Source organism: Anabrus simplex, chromosome 3 (assembly GCF_040414725.1).
Source record: "Anabrus simplex isolate iqAnaSimp1 chromosome 3, ASM4041472v1, whole genome shotgun sequence".
Classification (NCBI taxonomy): domain Eukaryota; kingdom Metazoa; phylum Arthropoda; class Insecta; order Orthoptera; family Tettigoniidae; genus Anabrus; species Anabrus simplex.
Genome location: NC_090267.1, coordinates 354,424,684 through 354,438,935, shown reverse-complemented (window position 1 = coordinate 354,438,935; position 14,252 = coordinate 354,424,684). Strand labels below are relative to the sequence as shown.

The 14,252-nt window shown below is 36.2% G+C and overlaps 1 protein-coding gene across 1 annotated transcript in view; it reads left to right on the top strand.

Moving 5' to 3' along the window:
* Positions 1 to 14,252, top strand: part of LOC136867331 (protein phosphatase methylesterase 1) — a 139,352-nt gene that overhangs the window by 74,866 nt on the left and 50,234 nt on the right. Inside the window, exon 6 of the mRNA XM_067144490.2 lies at positions 2,661 to 2,838. Coding sequence (XP_067000591.2) covers positions 2,661 to 2,838 — 178 coding nt within the window. The remainder of the gene's footprint in view (positions 1 to 2,660; positions 2,839 to 14,252) is intronic.

The following is a 14,252-nucleotide window of genomic DNA, read 5'->3' as shown; positions in this document are numbered from 1 at the left end:
CTATGATGTTTGTGTGTTCTAAGTGGTCCATATATATGTTCGCCAAAATACTCGAGGACGGTGCTCCCTTAGGTAAACCTGTCTGTTGGTATATTTTATTCTCAAAATGAAATAATTATTACTTAAAGAGAATAGGCCTATGTTGACGATGTGCTAGCCATCATAGATAGCAGCGATAACAAAGGAAAGGAACTTTTGGAACTACTCAACATTTTAGATCAGAATATTAAATTCACTGTGGAAATGGAGAGCAATAACTTGCTTAATAATTTAGACATAACACTATCATGTCATAAGAATAATCACCTGGCATTTAACATTTACCGGAAACCAAGTTACACTGCTAACACTATTAAACAAAATTCAGTACATTCTGAAGCTCACAAAAAGGCTGCCTACAATAGTATGTTAGAAAGAGCTTTAAAAATCCTGCTCTCAAAGAAAAATTTGAAAAAAGAAATCATGACCATCCACAAAATAGCTTTGAACAACAGATTCAGCACAAAATTTATAAATAACCGAATCAATAAACATACTAACAAGCCCGCAACTACTTTAACAAGTCAAAAACTAAAGAAAAATATGCCACATACACATTTACCAATAATAATAATAATAATAATAATTATTGTGTGAAGTTAAATAATATTCTTTCATTAGTGTTGCTGGTTTTGAAAGCAATTTTTAGGTTCTGTGTATATTAAATACTAGCAATAAATACACAAATTCTGGGATATACAAACTGGAATGTCAGGGATGTAGGTCAAGTTATGTCGGAAAAACTGCTAGGAACTTCCTCATAAGATATACAGAACATCGCTACGCTTTAAAATATAATCGTTTCTCTGCCATGAGTAACCATCACAAAGACTATAACCGCAATTATACTACAATAGATCAAGATCTAAAAGTTCCACAATGTGAACAAAAAGGTCCACTACACAACATTTTAAAGGATTTTTACATCAGTATGGATCAATATAAGAACCCAGCCCTCAACTTAAATGAGATAAATGAAAAAAAAAAAAAGAAACGTAATATGCGAAACTTTTATTCAAATCATTTCTAGTAAAAAACAGGAACATAAGAACTCACAATTATTACACTCTGTTTCAGTCACCGCCCCCATTATTCCGAGCACTCCCACTCTCCCGCAAGTCCCACCCCATTTCCCCACTCCACTTCCTTGTAGCAACACGTCTTGCATCTCGACTGCGGGAGCAAGTCAGTCGAGAGCTGGACTCCGTAGTCAGAGAACACGGGTGATACAAGCGGGCCACGTAACGTAAGTTAATTTTCGTTCTTCATAACTTAATCTAAATATTGTTCCTGTTGGTCACCATTTTTCAACCTTAATGTGATTTGTATTACCCATCTTATAGACTAAAAATCAGACGGTTCAACTTCAATAATGCTTATGTATATCAGCCCATGTTGGAATACAACAACTAAGCCAACAGTACGCAGATACCAGTTAAACCACACCAAACGACAACAAGAACATTGAAACAGAAAGACCTCCAGCTCAAGACTGTTTTAACGATCAATATTTCACAGTTTTTTAACTTTCGTCATGCTTTTTAAAAAACTTTTTAACTAAGGTTTCATTTTGTGAGTTTCCTATGTTTTTAATGCATTTTACATGTCTTACTGAGGATGCTCCAGTGCTGGGTCGAAACATGTCTGTCTATGTGTGAAGTTTCATCTTAATTGGACATAAAATATATAGTACCGACTAGGAGGATTAAAATAGTTTTGTGCAATTTTGTAAGAAACAGTGATTCTCTCACAGATGGTGGCACTGATGCTACCTCTAGTGTATTATTTACTAACTCTGTGATCGGCCCATTTCCATTCTCTTATCAGAGAATAATATATTCTTTTCTTTTGTATTCTGTCAGCAGTTCCCAAGAAAATTCTGAACAGTTCTGTGGCTTCCATATAACATATGCAGTTTATGTAAAAATAGAAATAACTGGTAGCCCCATATAAAAAGAAGCTTGGATTTAGGACTTGAAAAGGGCTGTTTCAGGCTTTCTGTTCGGTCTTTTGAAATTTTCAAATTAAAATGCAAGGAAATGAATGGGTTAAGACCTAAGAATCCAGACCCTAGTTATAACTCAGTCTTGTAACCTCTTCTGATTGGATATGGGTACATTGTTTAAAAAAATAAGACAAGACATTACTGTATATAGGCCTATGTAAAAGTACTGTGGATGCAACATAATTCTGGGAGATATTTAATCTCTCTTGGAAGATAAAATTTAATTCCAGTAGACTTCAGATCATTCTTGCAAGTCTGGTGCAAGGGGTGTCAAATTTCTTAATGTGAAATGCAAGAAAATTAAGATTTAGAAAATAAGTCTTAACAAACTTGTGGAAATTTCTGCTAAGGGGGAAATTATGTAAATAAATACAATAGTGGTTTTGTGAATCTAAGTGTTGTGTACTAAATCATAATTTGAATAATATTTACTTTGTGTCTAGTTGATGTGAATTAGAAATAGATGAATGTTGGTATTTTTAAGTTCACATACTCAATAGGAACTCAGATATTTGCATTTTATTAAAACTTGTCCCAGAAGCAGACTGTTATTGCTATCAGGAAAATTAAATACGCCTTTTTAATTTTTTTTCATGTTTTTCTTTTTCTCTTGCAGCAATGAAACTGGAAAACTTGCAACTAGTGAAGTTGATGCATATGTCCCAAAGTCTCCTCTTGGAGATAGTCATCCCCAGTTGCCTGTTGATAGCATCAAGGAAGAGGACCCTGATGAATGCAATAGTAACAGCAACAGGACTGACACTGACACAGAGTTCAAACCTCCTTTGGCTCCAGTATGTTGAATAAGCTCATTAAATGTAATTGTGATTTGTTTTTAAAACTTACTCTCTCAAATCTTTCAAATCTGAATGTGATGGTGACACAACTTGGGAGATATGTGAGGATCTGTAGTGTTCTTGAAAATGAATCCAGTGTTTAACAAGAATCTCTCATTAGAATATTTGGTATTCTCTTACAGATGACACCTGATTTGTCAAACTTTTGATCCAAAATTAACTTTCCAAAAAATGACAGCTACTGACATAGCAGTTTGAGGCTGTGATAGGCAGGTTCCCAAACAACAACTTTTGTCAGTATTGTAGCAACAAGATAAAACTCTTATAAATCCTTAGGTACTGCTCCAAAGTTCATGGCTTGTTGGTGAACAAATGCACCTGCAGGATCAATATGAGATTCAAACACGAAACTGAAAGATACATTATCAATCTTGCTGGTCAATACAAATCTGACACTAACCAACCTGCAACATTAATTCTTCTGAAAGGATATTAACCAGCTAGTGTCAGATCTTGTAACAAGTCCCCCCCACCAACATTACATCCTTATATCAGCTCTTCAGCAACGGTGGCAAATAGTGACGATACCGATCTTGTTGATAATGATAGTGCTGAAAACTATGTGGATGAAGGGGTTCCAGGAATTGTTGTGCAGAAATCGGTGTATTTAATATTAAAAACTACATATTTGGTCCATATTGAAAGGAGACTAACATACAATAAAGGAGAGTACAAATGATCCACCTTATATCAATACAAAATATGTTGCTAATACAAGATCACAACACTTTTATTAGGTACCGGTTTCAATGTCTTTGGACATCATCAGCCACAATGGGTCAAATGAACAAAGATATATATATATTATAATAAAAAATATAGACCATTAGTAATAAAATTACATTAATTGGATGAAATATACAACGTGATGGTGCTTAAGTCATTCTTACAAAATTTACAAGTTAGGGACTTGATGGTCGAATAATAAAATAGAAGTGAAAAAATTAACAAATGGTTTTAAAAGTCTTTGTCAATGTGTAATGCCTAAAAGTCTTGAGCATGATGTGAATAAACACTGGATGAATGTTGAATGTTGACATCCAAAAGCTGATGTAAAACATTGTTCCTCTGTTGATAATATGTAACTTGGTAGTGGCCTGTAGCATCAAGGTCCTGCATTGGATCGAGAACTTTCTGGTTTCACAACAATACTTCTATCAATGCTGTTAACATGATCCACTTGCTTAATTACTTTATAATTTATTGTTTACCTTATAAAAACCGATGCTACAGGCCACTACCAAGTTACACATTATCAATAGAGGAACAAGCTGCCTCTGTGGATCCGTGGTAGAGTGTCGGCCTCTGAATCCCAAGATAGCGGGTTCAAACCCGGCAGAGGTAGTCGGATTTTTGAAGGGCGGAAGAAAGCCCATTCGACACTCCATGTTGTATGATGTCGGCATATAAAAGATCTCTGGTGATACATTTGGTATTTACCCGACAAAATTAATTAAATCTCAGCCATAGACGCCCAAGAGAGATCCGGTTTACTCTGACTGCCATCTAGCGGCCCTAGAGTAAAACGGAACGTCGAAATTGACGAGCAGGCAGCCAGATAGCGTCAAATTGAAATGTCTGCACACGGTAGCTGAGGCCATACGATTATTATTATTTTTAACAGAGGAACAATGTTTTACGTCAGCTTTTAGATTTCAACATTCATCCAGTGTTTATTCACGCCATGCTCAAGACTTTTAGGCATTGCACAATGACAAAAACTTTTTTAAACCATTTGTTCATTTTTTCACTTCTATTTTATTATTGGACCATCAAGTTCCTAACTTGTAAATTTTGTAAGAATGACTATTAAGCACCATCATGTATATTTCATCCAATAATGTCATTTTACTACTAATGGTCTATATTTTGTATTATAATATATATATTCGTTCATTTGACCTATTGTGGCTGATGATGGTGCCCAAGGACATCGAAACCGGTACGTAATAAAAATGTTGTGATCTTGTATTAGCAACATATTTTGTATTGATATAAGGCGGATCATTTGTACTCTCCTTTATTGGAAATCGGTGTAGGTGAACGGAGTTCTACAAGCAGCAAATACGCTATCAAATCACAATACAGTATTATGACCACCTGCTAGTATCCAGAACAACTGCTCTTCGCAGCACGGACAGCAGCTAGACATGTTAGCACTGACTAAGTTCAGTGCTGATAGGTCTCCACAGGTATCTGGAGCCATGCCGTCTGCAGTGTGTCCCACAACTCTTGAATGTGCGTGGCAGAGAAGATAGTTACGTGTAACAAGCTTTAACAGCTTAATTTCTAATAACAATAATCCTGTATTGACTATATATCAAATAGAGAATATTGAAGATAAACTTAAATATTAGAAACATATATCAGAATACAAAATAGACACCATTAAAATTGACAAGACACATTAAAAAGACATTGATGTATGGTACAACATTTAAAATACAATCTTAGCAAACTTTGTTAAAATTATCAGTCATATGATCAATAAAAACAGTTGAATTGTCGATTAAACTCTTGATAATGTTCTTGGGAATGAATATTATTGTGTCTGAAGTTAAAATATTCATTACTACAAAGAGCTTTACCACTACGGCCCCGAGTTGACTTTAAATTCTGAAGCATTCAATGTATATACCATTTAAGAAATTCATATCAAAGACCTAACAATCTTTCATCAAGAAATACTTTAAATCAATCAGTCACTACTGATCTGCATTTAGGGCAGTCGCCCAGGTGGCAGATTCCCTATCTGTTGTTTTCCTAGCCTTTTCTTAAATGATTGCAAAGAAATTGGAAATTTATTGAACATCTGCCTTGGTAAGTTATTCCAATCCCTAACTCCCCTTCCTATAAACGAATATTTGCCCCAATTTGTCCTCTTGAATTCCAACTTTATCTTCATATTGTGATCTTTCCTACTTTTAAAGACACCATCCAAACTTATTCGTCTACCGATGTCCTCCCACGCCATCTCTCCACTGACAGCTCGGAACATACCACTTACAAGTAACTATTCTCATTTTGGTTCCGTATTGAAGTTGACGTATGTCTCAAATATTATTACAATATTATAAGCCCACCTGTTCAATACAATACGATATGATCCACTATTTCATATGGTCAAAAAATTTTATACATAATACATAAAAGTCAATGGTACATGTTTCACCCTCCTTACGGGCATCATCAGCCTATATCAATCTTAAAAATAATACATGTAGAGTCATTCTAATCTTATAAATTATAGGTTAAATGTTGATAATGATTTTGTAAAACATTATACAATAACATCTAAAACAACGATAATGCACCAAAGTATGTTAAAAGAGAGTAAATTAACAGTTTTGAAGATTAAAACGTGATTAAACATGAAATTTTGAGAGTTTAAAACTAAAATGGATCCTTTTTTTGTAATATCATTAAGACTGTGATGGCCTTGAGTGTAAACACAATCATCAAAGGGGGATGTTTCTTCAATTCCCAAGTTGAATCCAAGATGGTAAAATCACTGTCAGTTATTTAAAACGGAAGTGTGAACGTAATAAACATATTAAAATGTACATGGTTAGGATATCTGAAAGTCGAAAAGAAAATGGAACGTCTTGTAGAGGCGTTGCTAATGATAAAACGTATGTCAAAGCTAGCGGAGTTCAGAAATTGTGGTAGTCGATTGGATCTAAAAGATAGTCACGTTGATGTTATAATTCCGTTGAAACATTTGTTGGAAGAAATGATCAGGATTTTCTGAAACAAAATGAAAGATGGTGAATAATACCGTACTGTACAAGAGACTTCCTGTACGTCAAAAATGTCTAATGCGGTACTTACTCGTACGGTGCGTATTAAGTACGTCAGGTTGTTTCAGCAACGCTAGCTTGACTGGGTTTTCGACTTCTAGTATTATAACGGTGTGGCTGAGGCAGTGAAGGACATGGAGGGGGGGTAATGGTGGGTGGAGCCTTGCGCGCATGTGTTGTTATTGGAGGGCTGTTAGGAGCAAGATGGGCGGGCCTATCATTTGACGAGGTGGTAGAAGCTTTAGAACAAGAAGTTCTAAAAGTTTGCGGGATTGTATTATGTTTTGAATTCACCATGCCTAATAACTTTGGAGTTAGGTCATATAAAGGATTTTTTACTTCCGTGGTATCATTAAGATTATGGTCTTTGTTATAGGCTTGGTCTAAAAAGATGTAAAGATTTTCTAATTCATTCATAAGCTTTCCTTTGCCTATGCATTTCAGAATAGTGAGATCTTTATCAATTGATGTAAGTACCGCATTAGGCATTTTTGACGTACAGGAAGTCTCTTGTACAGTACGGTATTATTCACCATCTTTCATTTTGTTTCAGAAAATCCTGATCATTTCTTCCAACAAATGTTTCAACGGAATTATAACATCAACGTGACTATCTTTTAGATCCAATCGACTACCACATAATTTCTGAACTCCGCTAGCTTTGACATACGTTTTATCATTAGCAACGCCTCTACAAGACGTTCCATTTTCTTTTCGACTTTCAGATATCCTAACCATGTACATTTTAACATGTTTACTACGTTCACACTTCCGTTTTAAATAACTGACAGTGATTTTACCATCTTGGATTCAACTTGGGAATTGAAGAAACATCCCCCTTTGATGATTGTGTTTACACTCAAGGCCATCACAGTCTTAATGATATTATAAAAAAAGGATCCATTTTAGTTTTAAACTCTCAAAATTTCATGTTTAATCACGTTTTAATCTTCAAAACTGTTAATTTACTCTCTTTTAACATACTTTGGTGCATTATCGTTGTTTTAGATGTTATTGTATAATGTTTTACAAAATCATTATCAACATTTAACCTATAATTTATAAGATTAGAATGACTCTACATGTATTATTTTTAAGATTGATATAGGCTGATGATGCCCGTAAGGAGGGTGAAACATGTACCATTGACTTTTATGTATTATGTATAAAAAAATTTGACCATATGAAATAGTGGATCATATTGTATTGTATTGAACAGGTGGGCTAATAATATTGTAATAATATTTGAGACATACATACCACTTAGTCGAACAGCTCGTCTCCTTTCTCCCAAGTCTTCCCAGCCCAAACTTTGCAACATTTTTGTAACACTACTCTTTTGTCGGAAATCGCCCAGAACAAATCGCGCTGCTTTTCTTTGGATTTTTTCCAGTTCGTGAATCAAGTAATCCTGGTAAGGGTCCCATACACTGGAACCATACTCAAGTTGAGGTCTCATCAGAGTGCTTTTCACAACAGTGATGATTTAAGAATTTATAAAGCACAACAATTATTCCCAAGAACATTATCAAGAGTTTAATGGACAATTCAACTGTTTTTGTCGATCATACGACTTATCATTTTAACAAAATTTGGTAAGATATTATTTTAAATGTCGTACCATACTTCAATGATTTTTTAATGTGTCTTGCTAATTTTAATGATGTTTATTTGGTATTCTGATATATTAATATTAATTTATTATAGCTGATGATGTCCTTTAGGGGACGAAACATGTACTAATATAATAAATTATAAATTATATTGAATAGGTGGACCACTTGTTTATAATATTTATCTTAAATATTCTTTATTTCAGAGGAGATAGTTGGCGAACACGGTTATTGAGGTGGTCCCACAGAGGTTCAATTGGATTTAAATCGGGACTGTTGGGGACCAGGAAAGAACTTTGAAGTCATGATTGTGTTCTTCCAGCCATGTTTTGACACTTACAGCCATGTGGCAAGGCTCATCATGCTGGAAGATTCTATCCTCCCGAGGAGAGACAATCATCCAGTATGAGTGGACGTGATTGCTGAGCATGGATTCATAATCAGATCAATGAAGAATGCCTTCCACATGGATGATGGGACGTAGGGAATAACACAACAGCATTCCCTAGACCATAGAACTTCCCTCTCACCACCTTATGTACATCCAGCAATGGTTGCAGGGTGTTTTAAGCTGGACACGTTGACATCCATCCAGTCTATACAGCAGAAAACATGACTCTTCAGAGAAAGCTACGTGCTGCCAGTCAGCAGCTATCTATCATACTGTCGAGCAAAATTCCAGTCGTCTGCACCTATTTTAGCATGGGTGCAATCACACTCCATCTACTCCAGAGCCACATTCACAGAAGAGTTCGCTGAACTGTTTCAGTAGAAATGTGTCCGGATGCTCCCTAGTTCATTTGGACGGTGAGGTGTTCCACTGTAGCATGTTGGTAGGCCTTCACGCATCGTCATCGACTTTCATCTTAGGCCTCAATGGGCTGTGGAGCTTCACCTTTTATACGACAGTTATCTCCAATGGTGCCATTCGTCCATTCACACTGCACCTTTACCACAGAGGCATATGAACAGTTCACAAACGTAGCTGTTTCTAAAATGCTGCACCCCTTGGTCCAAAACCCAATGACCATCCTTTTTTACTACCCAGTTAAATCAGTTCCCTTACCCATAACAGCAGGAAGTGCAATGTAATACAGCCAGCCTGATGGTCGCAGTATGTACACACTGTAGATTGCACTTCTAGCAGGTGATCATAATAATGTGATTTGACTGTGTATATAGGGACTTAACACAAGTAGTCACAAAGAATGATATGTAACTTGGATGAATATTTTAAATGTAACCCGTAGGCAGGGCTGGACATATCGGAAAGAAATGTAGTAACCATTCAAAATTTCTTAAGAGCCAAAGAGTAAGAATAAAATTCACTTGTTCACCTCTGTAACTCTGTACTATTCACCTGTTTGATCTTACCACCTTCAGCCATCATCATTACTACCTTCTTATTCCCTCCTTGTAACATACCTGTATCCCTTTTCTTCCAACCGTTCAATCATTCAGTATTGATCTGCATGTAAGGCTGTCGTCCAGGTGGCAGATTCCATATTAGTTCTTTACCTAATCTCTTCTTAAAAGATTTTAAAGACGACTGAAATTTATCCAACGTCTCCCTTGACAACTTATTCCAATCCCTAATTCCTCTTCTTATAAACCAGTATCTGCCCAATTTGTCCTCTTGAATTCAAACTTCATCCTCATTTTATGATTTTTCCTACCTTTAAAAACTCCATACAAGCTTATTTTTCTGCTAAAACACCAGTACTATGCTGATTTTTTCAATTCATAATCTTCTAAGCTTGGGTCCTTCGTATTGATAACATTAGGTCATGTTATCTGTTGGCAGTGAAAATCTCAGCTAATTTTTGAGTAGATTCTTAATGCAAAATCCCCTTTCATTTGAAACTGTTGACATTGACAGGGACTAAAACAATGTTGATTACTTTCCTGAGAAAACAAAATATTTCATTCATTCGTAAATTTTAGATGCCTACACATTTTTTCCTTGCTCAGGTGCCTGGTATTGGTCCATCCCTGCCAATAAGTGTCCAACAACTGCTACTCTTAGACAACATATGGCTGATTTTAAACACAGTTTCTGTTCCATTGAACCGGATTTTAAAATTCTCACTATTACACAAAAAAGGCACTTTGCTTATTGTCGAGGAATGTTTCATACATTTAGATCAGTATGCTAACCCGAACCACAATCTGAACAAAAAAAAAAAAAAAAAATATATATATATATATATATTTTATAGACATGATATAGGCTTTTGGGCTTATTCCGTGTCAAGAAAATAAGGTGAAATTCTGTACGTTTCGCAGAGAACTTTGCTTTGTGTCATGAAAAGAAAATCTTGACTGTCCACGAGAAAGGCTTCGCAAATGAGGTTTGAATTTAGACGTTATAATAGAAGTGGAAATGGTATGTTCATTCGTCACTAGATGGCTCCCTGGATGTGGTATACCTGTTATGTTATGTGACCCTCTCAGACTATTCTTATGGTTCCATCAGCTTCCGCTTCAAACGCTAGTGCTGTACCGCGTCCGGGGAGCCATCTGGTGATGAACGTAATATTTCCACTTCTATTATAACGTGTAAGTTCAAACCTCATTGTTTGAGAAGCCTTTCTCATGGACAGTTGAGATTTTCTTCTGATGACACAGAGCAAAGTTCTCTGCAAAACGTAAAGAATTTCACCATATTTTCTGACACGACATAAGCCCAAAAGCCTATATCATGTCTATAAGTATGGGCCGTGAAAGCATCAATGGCACTAAATATTTTATTCAATACATCTGTCCCATTAATGGCTAATTGTTATTCCAAACAGTTCGTTAATCAGTACAGTATAAGGTCTTGCCAACCTCCTCTATCTGCCTTTCCTCTTCTCTCCCCTCCCCTCCCTCCCTATCACAATCCAGGCAACAGCTTGCCTCGAGCAGTAGATAACATTAAGTGCACCACAGAGTCAGCCGCTGGGAGCAAGACTACGCGAAACTGAGGGAATAAATTTAAACGTTGATCCTCTTTAATTAGATTTCTATTTTACTTGGCATTCTTTCATTTTTTTTCTCCCTCTTTCCAGACATCTTTCCACTCATTTCAATCCAGATATGAAATAGCAACAACACGTATTGACTATTCCTAAATCTACAACAATCTCTCATTTTCACCATCAGCCTTCATATCAACTAAAGGATATTCCCTCAGATCAACTATCATACAATAATGTACTAAACTATATATGCTAAATCTAAGCTCTGCACACTGCATAAAAATTACGTTCTTACACACAGTTTAAGCATACATGCTTATATAATTCATGAAGGGCATTTTATAATTTTCTGGTACATTGCAAGAAGTCCTATTTTACCAGCCTTGTGAACATTTTTACGGATGACAACAACAACAACAACCATGGTATTTTATGCTTTTAAACTACCTTGAAGAGTGCTGTTATAGTTTTTAAGGATTATTTATGCATTTAGGTGAGGATGACCCACCTCAGGGTCTAAACTAGTTCTAGTGTTTTAATGTGTGAAATATAAGATTTGAATTTATATCTTTCGGAATTAATCATGTGGAACATCCCCTCCCTTTAATTTAAATACTGAATTAAAACAAATGTTCTCCGTATTGCAGTACAGCATCTGTAAACTAATACGGGAGTGTGTTGAAAATATTGGTTTAAATTTACAGAGTAAATGTATGCAAAAGCAGTTGAATTAGGACAATATAAAGCTCAGAATCTTGCAAATGACAACAGCTACTTCATAATACAGCTGGGAGGAAGTGACTTTGAGGACAAAGACCAATAACGTTTGTACTATAACTGTTAAATTGTATAGTAATTGTGTGTTGTAGTAGTAAGATTTATTAGAAGTAAATCATCCATTCTCCAGTGAGGGTGACCAGATAGGTCCGGAATACATAATTTACAGTAATAATGAAATAATAATAATAATAATAATAAATAATAATAATAATAATAATAATAGTGTCTGGCCAGTTAAATCTGCTATGGCAATGGAGTAAACCATACAGCCAGTGTCTCCACGCCGAGTGTTGGGCGGCGGTAAATAGCCTGACCCACTATAGGGACCAACGGCTAAGGGCGGAGGAGTCTTTATAGAGGGGAAATGGGCCCTCTGTGGAGGAAATGCCACTGAAACCCCATATCAACTGTAGCGTCTGTACTCCAGAGGAGTGGCTACAGAAGGCATCTGTTCTCCATGTTAGGAGCAGCCTACAAGTTTTGGATGGCAGTAGCTCTAAAATGCCTTTGGGAGTGGCAAGCCCATCGTAATAAAAGCCTATATGATAAGTGTACTGAAGCCTCGGAAAAGCTAGGGCGTTCCCCACAAGCGACGTCCAGTTCTTGTGATGCTGGAAGAAATGTGAGAAATGGGCGACCAGCAACCAAATACATCAAGATAGCGAGCATCATTGTAGTGACACTAATAGGGAATGTGGAAGACATTGTAGATTTTATGATTGAAAAAGATATAGCATTTCTGGGAATCAGTCAGTCCAAACGGAAAGGTAAATGTGAGAGGAAACTAAAGAAAGAATACACCTTATACTATAGTGGAGGAAGAGAAGCCAAAAATGGTCTAGGTCTCAAAATTAGAATAGACCTAAAGTAATACCTAAAATTGGTGGAAAACATAAATGACAGGTTGATTAAGGTCAGGTTGAGACTTGAAACTGGTGTTACAGATATAATCCAAGGGTATGCTTCACAAACAGGAAATACAGATACGGGTCTAGAGGAATACCTTAAATATCAGGAAGGCCATATACAGGACAAACAAGTTGTGATCATAGGAGACATGAATGCCCAGGTAGGTCAAGAAAGAAAAAAAGATGAGATTATAGGACCATTTGGATATGGGAAGAGAAACAAGGCTGGAGATATTTTGGTAGACTTTTGTAGAAGAAATGAGCTGATCATTGGTAACACATGGTTTGAAAAGAAAAACAGTCAGAAGGTAACAAGATATAGATGGGATTTTGGTTGAGAAGGGTAACAGGAAAATGTTGGTGGATGTAACAGCCCTCCCAAGTGAATCTTTTGAAGGAGATCACAGAGTTGTGATAGCGAAGTTAAAGATGGGAAAGACACAAAAGATGACTGAGATTAGGCAGAGAAAGCTAAGGGTGTGGAAATTGCAGGAGAAGGAAATAAATGAAGAGTTCCAGATACATATTAAAACAAGTATACCTAAGGAAGACATTGGAAGAGTCAAAGAAGAATGGACGTACTTTAAAACAGTCATGGTGGAGTCCGCAGAAAAGACCTGTGGAAGAGTATCAGGAAGGAAGAAGGATGAAGAAACACCCTGGTGGAATGACAGGGTAAAAGATATAGTTAAACTGAAAAAAAACAAAAAAAAAACAAAAAAAAAAAACAAACCAAGCTTGGAAAAGATGCCTGAGAAACAAAACAATGGAATGCAAAACAGAATACAGGCACTGCAAGAAGGAGTGCTCCAAGGTGGTCCAAGAAAAAAGAAATGCTGGCAAAAATTCACTGAATCTCTGCAAGAAGATACAACCGGAAGCAAAAGGATCTTATTCCAGTGGGTTAAAAAGAAGAAAAACCGAGGGGCTAACTTCATTAAAAATGAATAGGAGGAAGTGATGACACAGAAACAGGATATATTACAGAGGTGGGAAAAATACTTTGAACAGCTTTACAACGTGCAAAATACCTCGGTACAAGGAGAAATCGAAGAACCAGATTTAGTGTGCAGGTAGAAAATAAGGAAAACGAGGTGTCCATGGCAGAGGTTGAGTGGGCCACTAAAAGAATGAAACGAGGCAAGGTAGCTGGAATTGATGAGGTCACCATAGAAATGATAATAGCAGCAGGAGCAGTTGGTCTACAGTAGTTGTATAGACTCTTCAGTGTGATATGGAGAGAAAAGACTGTTCTGAAAGAGTGGACAAAAGAGGTCATTATACCAGTGT